This window comes from Mustelus asterias, chromosome 31, assembly GCF_964213995.1.
Source record: "Mustelus asterias chromosome 31, sMusAst1.hap1.1, whole genome shotgun sequence".
Lineage (NCBI taxonomy): Eukaryota > Metazoa > Chordata > Chondrichthyes > Carcharhiniformes > Triakidae > Mustelus > Mustelus asterias.
In genome coordinates this window covers 1,920,402-1,941,357 of record NC_135831.1, presented here as the reverse complement: position 1 = coordinate 1,941,357, position 20,956 = coordinate 1,920,402, and the positions used below count along the sequence as shown (strand labels likewise).

The 20,956-nt window shown below is 48.2% G+C and overlaps 2 protein-coding genes across 2 annotated transcripts in view; both read right to left on the bottom strand.

The window, feature by feature from the left end:
* Positions 1 to 20,956, bottom strand: part of LOC144481712 (uncharacterized) — a 240,640-nt gene that overhangs the window by 65,805 nt on the left and 153,879 nt on the right. The window lies entirely within an intron of this gene.
* LOC144481694 (uncharacterized) overlaps positions 8,375 to 20,956 on the bottom strand; it is a 49,295-nt gene continuing 36,713 nt past the window's right edge. The window contains exons 9-10 of the mRNA XM_078200831.1: positions 17,115 to 17,165; positions 8,375 to 13,979 (exon numbers count right to left, since the gene is read on the bottom strand). Of these exons, the coding sequence (XP_078056957.1) occupies positions 13,869 to 13,979; positions 17,115 to 17,165 (162 nt within the window). The 3' untranslated portion in view covers positions 8,375 to 13,868. The remainder of the gene's footprint in view (positions 13,980 to 17,114; positions 17,166 to 20,956) is intronic.

The window sequence follows — 20,956 nt, the reverse complement described above, 5'->3', positions numbered from 1 at the left end:
ATTCCGGCCTTAGGTGACTGTGTGGAGTTTGCACGTTCTCCCCATATCTATATGGGTTTCCTCCGGGCACTCCCACAGTCCAAAAATATGTAAGTTAGGGGGATTGGCCATGCTAAATTTTGATTTGATTTGATTTATTATTATCACATGTATTATCATACAGTGAAAAGTATTGTTTCTTGCGCGCTAAACAGACAAAACATACTGTTCATAGAGAAGGAAATGAGAGGGTGCAGAATGTAGTGTTACAGTCATAGCTAGGGTGTAGAGAAAGATCAACTCAATGCGAGGTAGGTCCATTCAAAAGTCTGACAGCAGCAGGGAAGAAGCTGTTCTTGAGTCGGTTGATACGTGACCTCAGACTTTTGTATCTTTTTCCCAAAGGAAGAAGGTGGAAGCGAGAATGTCCGGGGTGCGTGGGGGTCCTTAATTATGCTGGCTGCTTTTCCCAAGGCAGCGGGAAGTGTAGACAGAGTCAATGGATGGGAGACTGGTTTGCGTGATGGATTGGGCTACATTCACAAACTTTTGTAGTTCCTTGCGGTCTTGGGCAGAGCAGGAGCCATACCAAGCTGTGATACAACCAGAAAGAATGCTTTCTATGGTGCATCTGTAAAAGTTGGTGAGAGTCATAGTAGATATGCCAAATTTCCTTAGTCTTCTGAGAAAGTAGAGGTGTTGGTGGGCTTTCTTAACTATAGTGTCAGCATGGGGGGACCAGGATCGGTTGTTGGTGATCTGAACACCCAAAAACTTGAAGCTCTCGACCCTTTCTACTTCGTCCCCGTTGATGTAGACAGGGGCAAGTTCTCCTCTACGCTTCCTGAAATCAATGACTATCTCCCTCATTTTGTTGACATTGGGGAGAGATTATTGTTGCTGCTCCAGTTCACCAGATTCTCTATCTCATTCCTGTACTCTGTCTCGTCATTGTTTGAGATCTGGCCACTACGGTGGTGTCGTCAGCAAATTTGAAAATCGAATTGGAGGGGAATTTGGCCGCACAGTCAGAGGTGTATAAGGAGGATAGTAGGGGGCTGAGAACACAGCCTTGTGGGGCACCGGTGTTGAGGATGATCATGGAGGAGGTGTTGTTGCCTATCCTTACCGATTGTGGTCTGTGGGTTCGGAAGTTCAGGATCCAGTCGCAGAGGGAGGAGCCGAGGCCCAGGCCACGGAGTTTGGAGATGAATTTTGTGGGAATAATGGTGTTAAAGGCTGAGCTGTAGTTGATAAATAGGAGTCTGACATAGCTGTCCTTGTTACCTAGGTGTTCCAGGATTGAGTGCAGGGCCAGGGTGATGGTGTCTGCTGTGGACCTGTTGCGGCGATAGGTGAACTGTAGTGGATCCAGGCAGTCCCGGAGGCTGGAATTGAGTCGTGCCATGATTTAAAGCACTTCATAATGATGGATGTCAGAGCCACCGGCCAGTAGTCATTAAGGCTGCTTGGCTTTTCTTAGGTACCGGGATGATGGTCATCTTCTTGAAGCAGATAGGGACCTCAGATTGTTGTAAAGAGAGGTTGAAGATGTCTGTGAATACTCCCGCCAGCTGATCCGCACAGGATCTGAGTGCTCATCCGGGTATCCCATCCAGCCCAATCACTATCTGTGGGTTGACCTTCGAAGAGGCTGCTCTGACATCTGCAATGGTGACTTCGGATACAGGTTCATCCGAGGCTCTCGCTGACCTCTTGCTCAAAACACACATAGAATGCATTGAGCTCATCAGGAAGGGGTGCGTTGGAGCCGGCAATTTTACATGCCTTCATCTTGTAGCCTGTTTTCTGACCTTGCCCCCCTCGGCGGGGGTCGGTGTGGCTAGCCTGGGACTCTAGCTTGGTCTGGCACTGTCTTGGCATCTTTGATGGATCTCCTTAGATCATATCTGGCTTTCTTGTATAGACAGTAAGAAGTCTAACAACACCAGGTTAAAGTCCAACAGGTTTATTTGGTAGCAAAAGCCACTAGCTTTCGTTCCGAAAGCTAGTGGCTTTTGCTACCAAATAAACCTGTTGGACTTTAACCTGGTGTTGTTAGACTTCTGACTGTGTTTACCCCAGTCCAACGCCGGCATCTCCACATTATTTCTTGTATAGACCAGGGTCGCCTGACTTGAATGCCTCAGACCTGGACTTCAGCAAGCAGTGGATATCCCTGTTTATCCATGATTTCTGGTTGGGCCCGTGGTTGCTGGGCTTGTCTTTATAACCTTTTCTGAAAAAGGTTGCAACATTTACAATTCTGGCCAGCGCCTCTGCAATTTCCACTTTCACTTCCCTCAGTCTCATTGGATGCGTTTCATCTGCTCCTGTGCTTTATCAACTTTTAAGTTTCGACGGGCTATCTAATACTTAGTCCTTATCAGCTTTGACAAGGTACCGCATGGTAAGTTGTTGCATAAGGTTGAATCTCACGGGATTCAGGGCGAGGTATCTAAATGGATACAAAATTGGCTTCTTGACAGAAGCCAGAGGGTGGTTGTAGAGCGTTGTTTTTCAAACTGGAGGTCTGTGACCAGCGGTGTGCCTCAGGGATCAGTGCCGGGTCCCCTGTTATTTGTCATTTATATTAATGATTTGGATGAGAATATAGGAGGCATGGTTAGTAAGTTTGCAGATGACACCAAGATTGGTGGCATAGTGGACAGTGAAGAAAGTTATCTCCAATTGCAACGGGATCTTGATCAATTGGGCCAGTGGGCTGACGAATGGCAGATGGAGTTTAATTTAGACAAATGCGAGGTGATGCATTTTGGTCGATTGAACCAGGGCAGGACTTACTCAATTAATGGTAGGGCGTTGGGGAGAGTTACAGAACAAAGAGATCTAGGTGTACGTGTTCGGCGGCACGGTAGCACAGTGGTTAGCACTGCTGCTTCACAGCTCCAGGTTCGATTCCCGGCTTGGGTCACTGTCTGTGTGGAGTTTGCTCGTTCTCCTCGTGTCTGCGTGGGTTTCCTCCCACAGTCCAAAGATATGCGGGTTAGGTTGATTGGCTATGCTAAAATTGCCCTTGTGTCCTGAGATGCGTAGGTTAGAGGGATTAGTGGGTAAATATGTAGGGATATGGGGGTAGGGCCTGGGTGGGATTGTGGTCGGTGCAGACTCGATGGGCAGAATGGCCTCTTTCTGTGCTGTAGGGTTTCTATGATTTCTATGATTCATAGCTCCTTGAAAGTGGAGTCACAGGTGGACAGAGTGGTGAAGAAGGCATTCGGCATGCTTGGTTTCATCGGTCAGAACATTGAATACAGGAGTTGGAATGTCTTGTTGAAGTTGTACAAGACATTGGTAAGGCCACACTTGGAATACTGTGTACAGTTCTGGTCACCCCATTATAGAAAGGATATTATTAAATTGGAAAGAGTGCAGAAAATATTTACTAGGATGCTACCGGGACTTGATGGATTGAGTTATAAGGAGAGGCTGGATAGACTGGGACTTTTTTCCCTGGAGCGTAGGAGGCTGAGGGGTGATCTTATAGAGGTCTATAAAATAATGAGGGGCACAGATCAGCTTGATAGTCAATATCTTTTCCCAAAGGTAGGGGAGTCTAAAACTAGAGGGCATAGGTTTAAGGTGAGAGGGGAGATTTACAAAAGTGTCCAGAGGGGAAATTTTTTCACACAGAGGATGGTGAGTGTCTGGAACAAGCTGCCAGAGGCAGTAGTAGAGGCGGGTACAATTTTGTCTTTTAAAAAGCATTTAGATAGTTACATGGGTACGATGGGATGTGGGCCAAACACGGGCAATTGGGATTAGCTTATGGGTTTAAAAAAAAAAGGCGGCATGGACAACTTGGGCCGAAGGGCCTGTTTCCATGCTGTAAACCTCCATGACTCTATGACTAGCTTCAAATCCTCCGAGTGTATTAGTTACCTTCTCTCTCACTGTGCTATGGGAGTATCTTCTTCCTCGGTAAAGACAGATGCAAAGTTTCATTCTACCTTTTATTTCTTTATTGTGTTTCTTCATTTTTCTTCCCCACTCTTTCCCCCCCCACTTTATCCCGCTTCCCTTACCTTTTCTCCCCCTTTGCTTCTCCTTTTCTAAATCTTACCTCTGTCCCATCCATTTTCTTCCCTCCCCCAACATCTTCATTTTAGCTTCTCTGCCGTTTGGCCATTCACCCCTTCTATTCTCTCTCTGTGGGCTGCCATTAGCAGTCTTTCCCCCTGGTTTCTGTGGCTATGACTCATCTTTCATTCCCTCCCCCTGCAGTATAAATATCTCCCACTTTCTCTGCCTTTTAGTTTTGACAAAGGGTCATCTGGACTCGAAACGCCAGCTCTTTTCTCTCCTTACAGATGCTGCCAGACCTGCTGAGATTTTCCAGCATTTTCTCTTTTGGTGGCAAAGTTTTATTTTGTTCCTCAGCTATTTCCCTGTCTCTATGCGTAAATCCCCCCATTGGTCCCGAATGGGTCCTCCTCCTTTTACCAATTATACAGTGCAGAATGTAGTGTTACATTCGGGTATAGAGAAAGATCAACTTAACACGAGGTAGGCCCATTCAAAAGTCTGATGGCAGCAAGGAAGAAGCTGTTCTTGAGTCGGTCGGTACGTGACCTCAGACTTTTATATCTTTTTCCCAACGGAAGAAGGTGGAAGAGAGAATGTCCGGGGTATGTGGGGTCCTTAATTATGCTGGCTGCTTTTCCCCGAGGCAGCGGGAAGTGTAGACAGAGTCAATGGATGGGAGGCTGGTTTGCGTGATGGATTGAGCTACATTCATGACCTTTTGTAGTTCCTTGCGGTCTTGGGCAAAGTAGGAGCCCAGACCAAGCTGTGATACAACCAGAAAGAATGCTTTCTATGGTGCATCTGTAAAAGTTGGTGAGAGTCACAGCTGACATGCCAAATTTCCTTAGTCTTCTGAGAAAGTAGAGGCGTTGGTGGGGCTTTCTTAACTATAGTGTCGGCATGGGGGGGACCAGGACAGGTTGTTGGTGATCTGGACACCTAAAAACCTGCAGCTTTCAACCATTTCTACTTTGTCCCCGTTAGTTGGTGGTCTACACACTATACTGAGCAATGTAACTGCACTATTTTTGTTCCTTAGCTCTGTCCTTGACCCCTCTGGGCCATCCTCTTCCTGCTCATCAATACTGCCACTCTTCCACATTTTCTTCATTTCCTGAACACCTTGTACCCAGCAATTTTATCACCAAGATCTCTGCTAATTGTTGTTTAATATCAGTGCCTGGGAGACTTTTGTCAGACATTAACTGTAATCTTGGTATTCCTTCAGGACTGCTTGAAGAAGGAACTAAATAGAATCTTAAGAATCCCTGCAGTGCAGAAGGAGTCCATTTGGCCCATCGAGTCTGCACCGACCACAATCCCACCCAGGCCCTATCCCCATAACCCTATGCATTTACCCTAGCTAGTGCCCCTGACACTAAGGGACAATTTAGCATGGCCAATCCCCCGAACCTACACATCTTTTGACACGAAGGGGCAATTTAGCACGGCCAATCCGGGCGGCATGGTAGCACAGTGGTTAGCACTGCTGCTTCACAGCACCAGGGACCCGGGTTCGATTCCCGGCTTGGGTCACTGTCTGTGTGGAGTTTGCACATTCTCCTCGTGTCTGCATGGGTTTCCTCCGGGTGCTCCGGTTTCCTCCCACAGTCCAAAGATGTGCGGGTTAGGTTGATTGGCTATGCTAAATTTGCCCTTAGTGTCCTGAGATGCGTAGGTTAGAGGGATTAGTGGGTAAATATATGGGGGTAGGGCCTGGGTGGGATTGTGGTCGGTGCAGACTCGATGGGCCGAATGGGCTCTTTCTGTACTGTAGGGTTTCTAAGATTTCTAACCCGCACATCTTTGGCCTGTGGGAGGAAACCTACGCAGACACGGGGGGAGAACGTGCAGACTCCACACAGACAGTGACCCAAGCCGGGAATTGAACCCGGGTCCCTGGCGCAGTGAGGCAGCAGTGCTAACCCACTGCGCCACCCAAACACAATGGGCTATTTAAAGTTTCTTCAGTGGCAGCCGAGTTCCAGTCGCTGACATGTCCAAACATCTTCATTTTGTGGTACAGCATCCTTAGGCATGCTGCTTTGGTCAGTGTGTGAAACGCTGGGCCAAGCTGTGAGGTTGACAGGAAAATCAGAGGAACAATTACAAGGTGGCAGAACACTAGCCTACAGCAACTGAGGGGCCTGAAAGTGAAGCTCGCCTCATAACCATCTGTTCTCAACAACTGTGAGTAAGCGGAGGAGAATTGGCCATTAAACATCTGGTATGTTATGATGCTGCCACATCCCATCTGCTTTACTAATGTCCCTTTAAGGAAGGAAATCTGCCGTCCTTACCCGGTCTGGTCTACATGCGACTCCAGAACCACAGCAATGTGGTTGACTCTTAACTGCCCTCTAAAATGGCCGAGCAAGACACTCAGTTCAAAGGGGCAATTAGTAATGGGCAACAAATGCTGGCTGATTAAAACACAGTTCTACTGTCTAAATCCCCCCACCATACTAAAAACTGTTCTATGGCCTTTGAGGGAATGGAAGATGATAATGGCTGGAAACAAGTTTTGAAAACACCTGGGTGTAAGCAGGGTTAGGTACCTGCTGTGATTAGAGAGGCCAGTAGCTGTTGGAAAAAGCCTTCATCTGGAACCTCTTGGTGGGTCCTTCCTGTGGTAAGGAAGATGGTGGTAAACACTCGCACAGATCGAGTTGTGCTGCTTATTGTCTGTTCTTATCCAGATAGCAACATTTGTTCTGGTTAATTGAGTAATGATTAGTGAGTGACTGTACAGTGTAAAGGCGAAGGAGCTTCTAACATGGTGAAGAATTGCAACTGAGTCAAGCCTCTGTTCGGACCGGTTCATTCCACACAGGGGAGCTGGACAAGTTTCTCCATTCCCAAGGCACGGTAACAAGCAACCAGCCTCTCACTGAGTGGATATGGACGCTCATTCATCAAACGGGAACTTGCACTCAACACACTTCAATTCCAGCTCTCATCTCTCTGGGGTTTGGAGCATGAACTCCTTAAAACCAGCGACCCCTCATCGTGGCATCCATCCACCAGCCTCTTGAAGAGATCTCAAGCCTTTGAAATGGGAAGCCTATCCAATATATTAGATAACTAGGTGTAAACGTAGCAGTCTAAAGGTAGAAGGCGGGGAGGATTAAAGATAAGCTTTGTCTCTTTAAATTGCAAACTTCTGGCAAAAATGTGTTGACAAATGCGGAGTGAGTCATTAAATGTGGGTTAATTCTGATGATTCATTGGATCCTTTGCCAGAATAGAATGGAGTCTTAAAGAGAGCTGAGAGAACAGAAATGATCAAACTCAGTGAGTACACTGACAGGTGATTACAGAACAACATTTACTCCCCCCTCCCCTGCAAAATGCCCACGTCCTCCAGTTCAGAGGCAACATCTGCAGGAGGGAAGACAATTGGAAGAGAAACAACTTTTCACTACCTGGGGGACATCCTGCAGCGCTTCACAGATATCTTCATGTCTTTTTAAATGCAGTCGCAATAATGAACAGCAGCCAATTTGCACAGAGAAAGCACTCACAGTGATGTGATAGATGTTGTTGAAATAAATATTCTCCAGGACACCAGAGAGAATTCTTCCCCCCCTCCATTTTTCCTAGAAATAGTTCCATGGAATCTTTCACATCCATCTGAGCAGCTAATGGGAAACATTTCAAAAACAGCACCTCTGACCGTGCAATGCTCCGTCAGTACGGCTCTGGACGGACCAGCCTGGAGTTTTGCGGTCAACTCTCCAGAGAGGGACTTGAGTCAGCAATCTTCTGACTTGAGATGAGAACATGACCATGTAAATCACAGCTGACACATGACTCAAAGGTGCTGAGGCCAATTACACCCTTTCTCCTTACGTCCCAACGAGAGAATATTGGCAAGGAGGTGGGCTTCTTGCTAAATGCACCTGTTGCATTACTCCTAAGGCCTGCAGATAAGGAAGATCCAACTCTTGCCCTTCCTTGTTGAGTTAGCTGAGTTCTATTAGAAGCAGTGCAGTTAGCTTCAGCACCCTGGCTCTTCAGGTGGTAGGGGAGGGAGGAATAGTGCCAGGCATCCAGAGTATTTGGCTCTGGTTAGAGGTGGTTTGTGTGAGAAATTGATTGCGAGGGATATCACAGCCAAATAGCCTGTTATCATGCTAATGGCCACTAGTGTGAGGTCTTTGAAGATTGCCAGTGCTCGTGGGCCAGCATTCCTGAGGGAATCTTGGAGAGGGGAGTGGAGGGTTGAATTTGGGATGTAGGGGAAAGAAAGAATACAAATTCCATCAGTGAGGCAACCCTTCCTTCTGCTCCACTGAGGCACTCGATGAGATCAGACACAGGACAGAAAGCATTTCAGAATCTGCTATATGCTCAAGACTCAGATCTTTATTGTGTCCAATACAAGGGATAGGAAATTCAAATCAGTACAACAATGATATTCATACATGAAGAATATTGGGAACAGGAGGATTAAACACAATAAACCTTCATGTCTGCATTATATCAGATATATTCAAATGTAAAACAACCCACGTATAAGTTGAACCCAACCCACCTTCCACAACCCGCATGTATCCCTCCCCCCCCCCCCCCCAAACAGCATGAAATGGAACTGATAATCATACACACTGGCACTGCTGTGCACAGATCACAGACCCTGAAAGGGGCACAGATCTTGTGGAGCTTGAAGTAGAGGAATGGGAGAGTAGTGACCGGGAACAAAGTGATGCTGAAGGGTCTGGGACAGACTGGACAGGTAAAGGAGGCTGGCAGCAGTGCGTTCCCCAAAGTGACGCACAATGACCCGAATGCCAGATGACTCCTGTCCCAGCCCCCTATTTTCAACACCTTGCGACCAAGAGTTTGAGGTATGACTTGTGCACTGGCTGTTGGACCTGTGCGTCCATCTTTTGGCTTCAGAAGTGGGCTTCTCAAGGCTTCCACTAACCCGAGATCCATCCAGCTCAGGTTCAATTCTAGCCAGTTACAATCAGGGTGAGCAAAGCAAAAGGAAAAAGACACACAATGTTTCAGTGGGGGAGGGAGGTGATGAGGAGGAATAATGGGGCTGACGAGGGTCTATTATTCAGGCTAGAAATCTCCCCGTTGATTTTAGCTCCCGTTTCTTTCCGTAACAAATGGCTCAGAAAAGTAATACTTGGTGCACTTACACCATTGGTCCTTCACTGTCTTTTGGCTGCACGCATTTTCTTCTTCCATCCCATTCGTCCTCTCCTCCCTAACCCTGCCACAGGAAAAAGAGCAAGGCCGCAGGGCTGTGGTTTTTGAGGGATGAAGCATGGAATGCCATCCCGAAAACCCGCAGAATCCCCATCTAACACAAATGGAAATCTCGACCACTTCAGGACACCATTTTGTATCAAGAGATTGAATTCCTTCATCTTTGGTGAGCAGGATTAGGAGCTGTTGAATGCTGGGTCAGAAATTGCTCTGTGGAGGTTTCCACGGCTGCTTTACCCCTGATGGAGACCCTTCCCCTTCTAAGCTTTCCCCTCCTTCGCTCCCCCTTCCCTCGAAGTGATTCTGGGAATGGAAGCCATTTACTCTGCCACCATTTGCACCAATGCAAATACATCAGTGACCACGGTCGCATCCTCACACTAAAGCCAAACAAGACATCTTTGGGAGCTCAGACGGGTAAAGTGTGACTCGAGTTTAAAAAAAAGGAAAATTCCACACATATGGAAATCTGAAATGAAAACAGAAAATGTTAGAAATTGAGCAAGACAGGCATGTGAGGAGAGAGAAACAAAGACCTGAAATATTAACTCTGTTCCTCTCTACAAATGCTGCACGACCTGCTGAGTATTTTCGGTTTCTGGTAAATTATAATTCCAGTGTGTGAGAGAGAGCATGAAATCAGTGCTCTGATGAATCTTCCGGGAGTTTCTCTGAAGCTTGAGGAAGCAGCTGGACCCGCCTGCACCTTTAAGTGTTAAATATTAAGCAGCCCAGATGCAGCCTGGATTCCCTATCATCAGGCAGAGTGTGAATTGCAGAGAAGCACCCTTGCGGATACAATCTATATTCCACAGATTCGACAACTGTTATAAATCTAACCAAACTGGCATGTTTGCACCAGAGATGTGGCCTTGCAGAGCCCACCTACAAAGTCCATATGGGCTGCAAGGTCTGGTACAAATGGCTTCGGAGAAATGATCAAAGGCCCAGACTTGTAGACATCCCTTATCTTGCAATCTTTTCTGCTTTTATTAAAGTTTATTTATCAGTGTCACAGGTAGGCTGACATTAACACTGCAATGAAGTTACTGTGAAAATCCCCCAGTCACCACACTCCAGTGCCTGTTCGGGTGCACTGAGGGAGAATTTAGCACGGCCAATGCATCTAACCAACACTGGTCGGACTGAGGGAGGAAACCGGAGCACCCGGAGGAAACCCACGCAGACACGGGGAGAACGTGCAAACTCCGCACAGTGACCCAAGCCGGGAATCGAACCTGGGTCTCTGGCGCTGTGAAGCAGCAGTGCTAATTGCTGTGCACCCAGACAGATTCGGTGAATGGGATGAAACGGTACAGAAGGCTCTCGCCCTTCTGGATTAGTGGCATAATTCCTGGCCGTGTTTTCTCACTTGTGCTGCTGACTGGATCCACAGACACGTCAATCCTGGCGGCAGCTAATGTGGCCACTGCAGAACTGGATTCACTTCAGCTTCACAAAAGCATGGACACTACAGATGAACCAGTTACGCCACGTGCTCAAATAAAAATATCAGACAAGGCAGATCGCTGCTGAGTGAAGCAGGTGCGGGAAATTTCTCCTGCCTCGTACCACAACCAAGCTTTCATTTTACAATCAGCCGCAGCTCCAACCACACACCAGCTGACAACCTGACGCACCCGGGTGTGCAGCTATTCAACACGTTCCGACAAATAAAGATGCTGCTTCACAGCGAGATCTCTTCCAACACTGTCCCGCTTTCAGCGAGATGGTGTACATCCAACACCCGGTGTTTGACCAAGTTGACCAGGGGTAAGCGAGGGATGGGGATACAACAACAAGAGGCAGCATGCGATGGCCAATGGTCTAATAATCTGACCGATTCTCTTTACTACCTGAGAATCACTAGACATTTTAGTGACACAATCTACTTCCAAGACAGAGGGATGGCGAGGAAGAGCCAAGAGAAACCAGTTTCACACACCACACTCCTCTACGCTGAGACGATGGAGATTAAGGAACCCAGCTGAGACACTCGAGGCCTCAACAGCCCCTCACCCTCCCCAGTTAGTGTTTACGCCACTGTTGCCCCTCTCTGTGTGGCTACAAGATTGCCATTTTCAGGCTGGAATTGTGCGACATGCAGATTGTGAGATTCAGGACACACTCAAAGGTCACAGCATTTAAACATGTAGGAGAATTAAGATTCTCCCACAGAAACCCCAAAAAACAGACATTAGCTGATGGGTTCATCCTTCAATCAAAAACTGGGCTCATCAATAGAACAGAATGGAATCTCTACAGTATAGGAGGAGGCCATTCGGCCCCTCGAGTCTGTACTGCCCAAAATCCCACCCAGGCCCTATTCCTGTAACCCCTCATATTAACCCTGCTAATCCCCCTAGGGTTAATTTAGCATGGCCAATCCACCTAACCGGCACATCTTTGGAGTGTGGGAGGAAACCGGAGCACCCGGAAGAAACCCACGCAGACACGGGGAGAACGTGCAGGCTCCACACAGACAGTGACCCGAGGCCGGGAATCGAACCCGGGTCCCTGGAGCTGTGAAGCAGCAGTGCTAACCCACCGTGCCACCCCAATGGTTTCCTCCTTCAAGTAAAAACTGGACTCGTCAATAGGTTGCAGAGTATTGGAGGGTTTTAGTGTGGACAAAGGGTGTCAGTGGTTGCTTTCCCTTCCTAGGACAGAGCAAAAAAAACACTAAACAAAATCTCATCATGCTTTTGAATAGATCCAACAATCTGACTTATTAACCTTTGCACCTCTACACAAAACAGGATTTCAAGATCAACTGAAGTTCACACAGGGTCTCATACTTTAGCCTGTTAAATCTCATTACATAGAGGGGGCATATAGAATTACAACCACAGAATTTTAAATACACACATTGAACATGGTCCAAGTACAGCAGGCCCTGCCTCTGCAGCTTTTTAACAGGGCTGACAGAACAGCACAGAGGAGGAAACACTTTCCCACTGTCAAATTAGGTACAGCATAGACTGACACCAAGTAAAGCTCCCTCAACAACGTCCCAACAAAAGTCCCTTCACCCCAAACTCGTAACAACAGTCCCCAGTGACAGTTCCATTTCCTGTTTGAGTGAGGCCTTCACTTCCACAGCAACTTGAGGTATGGGTTCGTGCTAATTAAACCCTGCTTTGCTTTAAGGCTGGATCTTTCACAGGCAGCAGACAGAAGAGTCCTTCATGCTCTCGGCCTGAACCCGAGCGCTGGTGATGAGAAAGGTGAAGTGAGCAAAGCCATCTCGGCACGCAATGCTTTCGCCCTCGGGAGTGACGGGAGCAGCAGCTGCCAGCAAAGGACTGCTGGTGTCGGGATCAGCGAAGCAGACACCAGCAAAACACATCAACCAAAGCTGAAGAAATGTGTTTTGGAAAGTACCTTTCAGCTATCTGTTACGGAGTGTCTCAGGGATACTCCGAGCACAGTTTCATTCGGAATTCCCACAAGGAACTTTATGCTATCCAATACTTTAAACCTATACTAAGCTGTGCATGCAGAAGATAGTTCATTTAATGCTACTAGCGTTGAAATTTCTGATAACAAAATTTCACAATACTGATATCCCTTAATCTTTTGTACCCCCATCCCCCAAAGCCCCATACTCTTCATACACAAACACTTACATGGTACTACCAAACTGTGTGGACACTTAGAGAGATGCCTGGCGAGTGCTACAAGTATAACATAACCGATCAAATGTTTATGATGGGTGTGCCGTACTGTCGGGAGACGGTACCACACGGACTGCATCGGTGAGGTACATGAGGCTTATGGTGACAGGCTACTGCCTTTTCCTTCTCCATTCAAAAGCAAACCTAACGGCTTTGCAAATCCACTTTTGGTCACAATATTAAGTCCCAGCTTTTTCTTATTCTCAAAACATATAAACCGAAAAAAAGACACCAAAGAGAACGAAACACCGAACAACATCTTTGAAGAGGGTTTTGCAAAGTGACTACCCACCACTTCCAATTTGACCGAACGTCAACGGACGCAACTTTCCTTGACTTCAAATCCCATCGGGTCTCGGAGAGAACCTTTCCTCCTCTCTCTCTCTCTCCCCCCCTCTCCCCCAACCAGGCCGCAGCCTAACCACGACCAATGGCAACCGGCTGGGGTGCCAACGTAAACCACACAAGACGGGCAAGCATTGCGCTTGCCCCCCCTACCCTATCCCACGCCACGGGGGCTGGTGGAAAATAATCCCAGGCAATTAAATCCGAGAGTAACCGATCCTGCATAATCACCTCTTCCGCCAGTTTGCAACCCAGCCACTGGACAGCCTTGAAAGACGCTAAATAACCCAATGCTTCCCGCATGCATCCATCGCTGTCATTTAGTCCTGTAATCCTGGTGTGATAATACAGTACAGCTAACCAGAATTTCAAAATTGAACAACACTTAAATAACTGAAAAAATATGGCATAGAAAAAAAAAGGTTTGTGGTTTTCTTTTTAAAAAAAAAAGGAAAAAAAAAAGTTTCTTATTTCAACACATTTGAAGATCTGGATTGTTGAATCCAGTCTTCTGAACTTGCACCATCTTTTGTAATGTTCACAGAAGGGTGCGTCAGTCTGTTCGATCGCCCGATGCTAGGTTTCTGTTAGCCATTCTCACACAGTGAGCTTGCAGTTGCAGAGTTCCTTGTAGATCTGGCGCCGGAGTTTGGGCATGTCCTGCTGGGTGAAGCTGAACGGTTGTTCCAGAGCCAGACATTTACAGAACTGAAACGACACACAACGACTTGAGAAACTTCACATTCAGGATTTGAAACCTGTTTTTTTCAGAAACAGCTCAAGTGTTCTCCCTCTCCCTCCCCGCCGACCCAACTTGCTCTGCTCCAGCTCCCCATTATTCATTGTGGGGACTGATTACATTATGTAGGATATACGGCGCAGAAACAAGGCCATTCGGCCCAATCCGGTACTGCTGATCCATTTGAGCATCCTCCCATCCTGTCTGATCGAAATTTATCATAAAACTTTGTCCCCGTTTCCCTCATATTTTAAATCATTTCCACTATCCACTTCAACCACTCGCCATGGGAGCGAGTCCCACATTCTCCCCCACTCCCCGTAGGAGCAAGTCCCACATTCTTCCCACTCCCCGTGGGAGCGAGTCCCACATTCTCCCCCACTCCCCGTGGGAGTGAGTCCCACATTCTCCCCCACTCCCCGTGGGAGTGAGTCCCACATTCTATCCCACTCCCCGTGGGAGTGAGTCCCACATTCTCCCCCACTCCCCGTGGGAGCGAGTCCCACATTCTTCCCCCACTCCCCGTGGGAGTGAGTCCCACATTCTCCCCACTCCCCGTGGGAGCGAGTCCCACATTCTTCCCCCACTCCCCGCGAGAGCGAGTCCCACATTCTCCCCCACTCCCCGTGGGAGTGAGTCCCACATTCTTCCCCCACTCCCCGTGGGAGTGAGTCCCACATTCTCCCCACTCCCCGTGGGAGTGAATCCCACATTCTTCCCCCACTCCCCGCGAGAGCGAGTCCCACATTCTCCCCACTCCCCGGTGGGAGCGAGTCCCACATTCTCCCCACTCCCCCGTGGGAGCGAGTCCCACATTCTTCCCCCACTCCCCGTGGGAGCGAGTCCCACATTCTTCCCCACTCCCTGCGAGAGCGAGTCCCACATTCTCCCCCACTCCCCGCGAGAGCGAGTCCCACATTCTCCCCCACTCCCTGGTGGGAGCGAGTCCCACATTCTCCCCACTCCCCCGTGGGAGCGAGTTCCACATTCTTCCCCCACTCCCCGTGGGAGTGAGTCCCACATTCTCCCCACTCCCCCGTGAGAGCGAGTCCCACATTCTTCCCCCACTCCCTGTGAAAGCGAGTCCCACATTCTTGCCCCACTCCCCGCGGGAGCGAGTCCCACATTCTCCCCACTCCCCGTGGGAGCGAGTCCCACATTCTTCCCCCACTCCCCGTGGGAGTGAGTCCCACATTCTCCCCACTCCCCCGTGAGAGCGAGTCCCACATTCTTCCCCCACTCCCTGTGAAAGCGAGTCCCACATTCTTGCCCCACTCCCCGCGGGAGCGAGTCCCACATTCTCCCCACTCCCCGTGGGAGCGAGTCCCACATTCTCCCCACTCCCCGTGGGAGCGAGTCCCACATTCTCCCCACTCCCCGTGGGAGAGAGTCCCACGTTTGCCCTGCTTGAATTGAGGCTGGCATAGAGCAGCCATGACCGTACTGAATGGCGGGGCAGGCCCGAGGGACAGGCCCAAGGGACAGGCCCAAGGGACAGGCCCAAGGGACAGGGATGGGTTACTTTTGCCTATTTCTTGTGTTCAAAGCTCGATATCATAGAATCAAACAATGCAGAAAGAGGCCATTCGGCCCATCGAGTCTGCACCGACCACAATCCCACCCAGGCCCTATCCACACAGCCCCACGTATTTACCCTGCTAGTACCCCTGACACTAAGGGACAATTCAGTATGGCCAATCCACCTAACCCACACATCTTTGGACTGTGGGAGGAAACCGCAGCACCCGGAGGAAACCCACGCAGACACGGGGAGAATGTGCAAACTCCACACAGACAGTGACCCAAGCCGGGAATTGAACCCAGGTCCCTGGCGCTGTGAGGCAGCAGTGCTAACCACTGTGCCACCGTGCCACCCACTTGAAGTTCACCTTGTCAGAGACACTGACCTCAGGAGCTAATTGAATTAACAGCGTGGATTCAATGGCTGGGAGCTGGATGTGTTCCTGAGATCAGCCAAGCCACCCACATGTCACCAATTCACTGGTCACCTGGATTTCACTTCAGGGGTCGGAGAGCGATTTCCTGGACTTTGAGAGATTGGGCTGAGTGTGACTGGCTGAGGGGGAAAGGCACCAGCAGATGGGACTGTGATGCTGTGCAAAAGTTACACCGTGACAATGTAAGACCGGATCTATGGACCAACCGGTCTTCACCCGAAAGGATTATATATCACAAGGACGGGTTGAATGGACCAGATTTGTATTTCCTTAATACAGAAAGTTAAGGGTTGAGGTGTTTAAAATGATTAAAGGATTTGATAGGATGGAGGCTATTTTCTCTGATAGAAGAGGTGGCACAGCGGGTTAGCGCTGCTGCCTCACAGCGCCAGGGTCCTGGGTTCAATTCCAGACTCGGGTCACTGTCTGTGTGGAGTTTGCACGTTCTCCCCATGTCTGCGTGGGTTTCCTCCCACACTCCGAAGATGTGCAGGTTACGTGGATTGGTCATACTAAATTGCCCCTTAGTGTCCAAAGCTGTGTAGGTTAGGTGGATTGGCCATGCTAAATTGCCCCTTAGTGCCCAAAGATGTGCTGGTTAGGGGGATTAATGGGGTAAATACATGGGGTTACAATGATAGAGCCTGGGTGATATGATCTGCCGGAAGGTCAGTTCGGACTTGCTGGGCCGAATGGCCTCCTTCTGTACGGTAGGGATTCTATGATTGAAAAAGGGGACCTAACCTTACAATCCGAGGCAGCCTGTTCAGGGGATGATGTCAGGAAGCACCTATTCACACAAGGGCAATGGAAATGTGGAACTCTCTGCTCCAAAAGCTGGTAGGCTGGGAGCCGAGCGGAAATTCCAAAAATCAACCTTGAGATTTTTTCTGGGCAAGGGAAAATATAGGAACTAAAGTGGATAAAACCGAGTCAAGGTACAGACAGAGCTCCATAAACAGGATCAAGGGCTGAATGGCCTCCTCCCGTGTATCCGTTATTGTGCGTTTGACAGTAATATTCCGCGGTTGGGGAGCAGAGCCGATAGGAGTGAGTGGAGAGGGTATTCTACAGAGGGTGAAAAGATGGGAGGAGAGACGAGGCCAGCAGTTGGGAGTTACCTCCACACACAGCTCTTCCACATACCTGCAGTACGAAGGCTCCGCAGTCACTGTCATTGTTTTGTCTTGCCACATTCTGCAAAGGGAAATGAGTAAAATGAACTCACAGTTCCAATCTCAAAGTCCAAGGTAACTTTACCGTGTGCACAGGACACATTACCCACATGTGGAGATCACAAGTTACAGAAGCTGAACAAAAGAAAACAGATTAATCAGCAACATTTGGAAAGAATACTTGCTGGGTTACACAAACATCGGCAACTTTGGTATCGGCCAGAATACATAGAATACAGTTAGATTCAGAGTGAAGCTCTCCAGGTAAACATAGAACATAGAAAAGCTACAGCACAAACAGGCCCTTCGGCCCACAGGTTGCGCTGAACATGTCCCTACCTACTAGGCTTACCTATAACCCGCTATCTTACTAACTTCCATGAACCTATCCAAAAGTCTCTGAAAAGACCCTATCGAGTTTGCCTCCACCACCACTACCGGCAGCCGATTCCATGCACCCACCATCCTCTGAGTGAAAAAGTTACCCCAAACATCTCCTCTGTACCTACTCCCCAGCACCCTAAACCTGTGATCTCTTGTGGCAACCATTTCAGCCCTGGGTAAAAGCCTCTGAGAATCCACTCTATCAATACCCCTCAACATCTTATACACCTCTATCAGGTCACCTCTCATCCTTTGCTTCTCCAAGGAGAAAAGACCGAGCTCTCTCAACCTATCCTCACAAGGCATGCCACCTAATCCCGGCAACATCCTCGTAAATCTCCTCTGCACCCTTTCTATGGCTTCCACATCCTTTCTGTCATGAGGCGACCAGAACTGGGCACAGTACTCCAGGTGGGGTCTGACCAGGGTCTTATACAGCTGCAGCATTATCTCCTGATTTCTAAACTCAATTCCTCTATTGATGAAGGCCAGTATTCCATACGCCTTCTTAACCACAGCCTCTACCTGCGATGCTACTTTGAGTGTCCTATGAACCCGGACCCCAACATCCTTCTGATCTTCCACACTGCCAAGCGTCTTACCCTTAATATTATATTCTTTCATCCTATTCGACCTGCCAGAATGAACCACCACACACTTATCTGGATTGAAGTCCATCTGCCACTTCTCCGCCCAGTCTTGCATCTTATCTATGTCTCGTTGCAACTGCTGACATCCCTCCACACTATCCACAACCCCACCAACCTTTGTGTCATCAGCAAACTTGCCAACCCATCCTTCCACTTCCTCATCCAGGTTATTTATAAAAATCACAAAGAGCAAGGGTCCCAGAACAGATCCCTGGGGCACTCCACTGGTGACCGACCTCCAGTCTGAAAAAGACCCATCTACAACCACTCTTTGCCTTCTGTGGGCAAGCCAGTTCTGAATCCAGAAAGCAATGTCCCCTTGTATCCCATGCCCTTTCACTTTCTCAATAGGCCTTGCATGGGGCACCTTATCAAACGCCTTGCTGAAATCCATATAAACTACATCTACCGCTCTTCCCTCGTCTATGTGTCCAGTTACATCTTCAAAAAATTCAATTAAGCTCCTAAGGCATGATCTGCCTTGGACAAAGCCGTGCTGGCTATTTCTGATCATACTATTCCTCTCCAGATGTTCATAAATCCTGCCTCTCAGGATCTTCTCCATCAACTTACCAACCACTGAGGTTAGACTCACCGGTCTATAATTTCCCGGGCTATCTCTTCTCCCTTTCTTGAATAACGGAACCACATCCGCAATCCTCCAGAACCTCTCCCGTCTCCATTGATGACGCAAAGATCATCGCCAGAGGCTCAGCAATCTCTTCCCTCGCCTCCCACAGTAACCTGGGGTACATCCCATCCGGTCCCAGCGATTTATCTAACTTGATGCTTTTCAAAAGCTCCAACACATCCTCTTTCCTAATGTCCACATGCTCATTCTTCTCAGTCCACTGCAAGTCTGCACTGCAACTACCAAGATCCTTTTCCACTGTGAATACTGAAGTAAAGTATTCATTGAGTACCTCTGCTATTTCTACCGGTTCTGTACAGACTTTCCCATCGTCACATTTGATAGGTCCTACTCCTTCACATCTTATCTTCTTGCTCTTAACATACTTGTAGAATGCCTTGGGGTTTTCCTTTATCCTGTCTGCCAAGGCCTTCTCATGACCCCTTCTTGCTCTTCTAATTTCCCTCTTTAGTTCCTTCCTACTAGTCGTATACTCCTCCGGATTTCTAACATTACCTAGCTCCCTGAACCTTTTGTAGGCTTTTTTCTTCTTGACTAAATTCGTTACAGCTTTCGTGCACCATGGTTCCTGTAACCTACCATAACTCCCCTGTCTCATTGGAACGTTGCTGTGCAGAGCTCCAGACAAATTTTCCTTGAAAATTTGCCACATTTCTTCTGTACATTTCCCTGAGAAAACCTCCTTCCAATTTATGCCTCTAATTTCCTGCCTAATAGCCTCATAATTGCTCCTACTCCAAATAAACACTTTCCTAGCTTGACTGATCCTATCTCTCTCCAATGTTAATGTAAAGGAGATAGAGTTATGATCACTATCCCCAAAATGCTCTCCCACCGAGAGATCTGACACCTGCCCAGGTTCATTCCCTAATACCAAATCAAGTACAGCCTCTCCTCTTGTAGGCTTGTCCACACACTGTGTCAGGAAGCCCTCCTGAACACACCTAACAAACTCCTCCCCATCTAAACCCCTTACCCTGGGGATATTCCAATCGATATTTGGGAAATTAAAATCTCCCATCACGACCACTCTGTTATTATCACATCTGTCCAGGATCTGCTTCCCAATCTGCTCCTCCACATCCCTGCTACTATTGGGCGGCCTATAGAAAACACCCAGTCAAGTTATTGACCCCTTCTAGTTGCGAACCCCCACCCACAGAGATTCTGACCCAACCTTGTTCACACAAAGGCCTCTCGGGCGCTGCTCAGAGGGACGGAACGCGAGTCTGTAGCTGCCATTCTCCACATCGGGACCCCCTGGGGGTCTCACTCAGGTCACGGTGGACAGCTGCTCAGAGTTCCAGCACATTCAGGTAATATACAGCAGAGTCCACACCATTCTTTAAAACATTTGGAGGTGATCCCAGATTCACAGTCTCATGCCTGATCTAAAAGTAATAGCACTCTCCACACCCAAGCAGAATAAGATAGTAATTTCAATTAATCATTATTTTCATTTTGGGCAAATAACTTTTTAAATGATTTGATGCAAGACTCGCCCCCATATCACAGTCCAACTGTCCTGGGTGACGCAGTGGTTAACACTGCTGCCTCACAGTGCCAGGGGCCCGGTTTCAACTCTGGCCCTGGGTCACTGTCTGTGTGGAGTTTGCACGTTCTTCCCATGTCTGTGTGGGTTTCCTCCGGGTGCTCCGGATTCCTCCCACAGACTGAAAGACGTGTTGGTTAGATGCATTGGCCGTGCTAAATTCTTCCTCAGTGTAACCCAAACAGGCGCCGGAATGTGGCGACTAGGGAAACTTCACAGTAACTTCATTGCAGTGTTAATGTAAGCCTACTTGTGACACTAATAAATAAACTTCAAACAGTATTTTATTAACCATAGATGATACAGCACTGGAGGTGGTCATTAGGCCTATTATACCTGTGTTGGGTCGATGAAAGAACTATCCAATCAGTTCCCTCATAGCCCTGTAACTTCTCTTCCCTTCAAGTATTTATCCAGTTCCCTGTTGAAAGTTCCCACTGAATCGGCCTCCATCACCCTTTCAGGCAGCGCCTTCCAGACCACAACTTTCTGCAGAAGGAACTCTTTAATCATGTAGCATCTGCTCCAATGATGTTGAATCATGGTTTTATGATACAGGGCACTGTGTCCCAAAT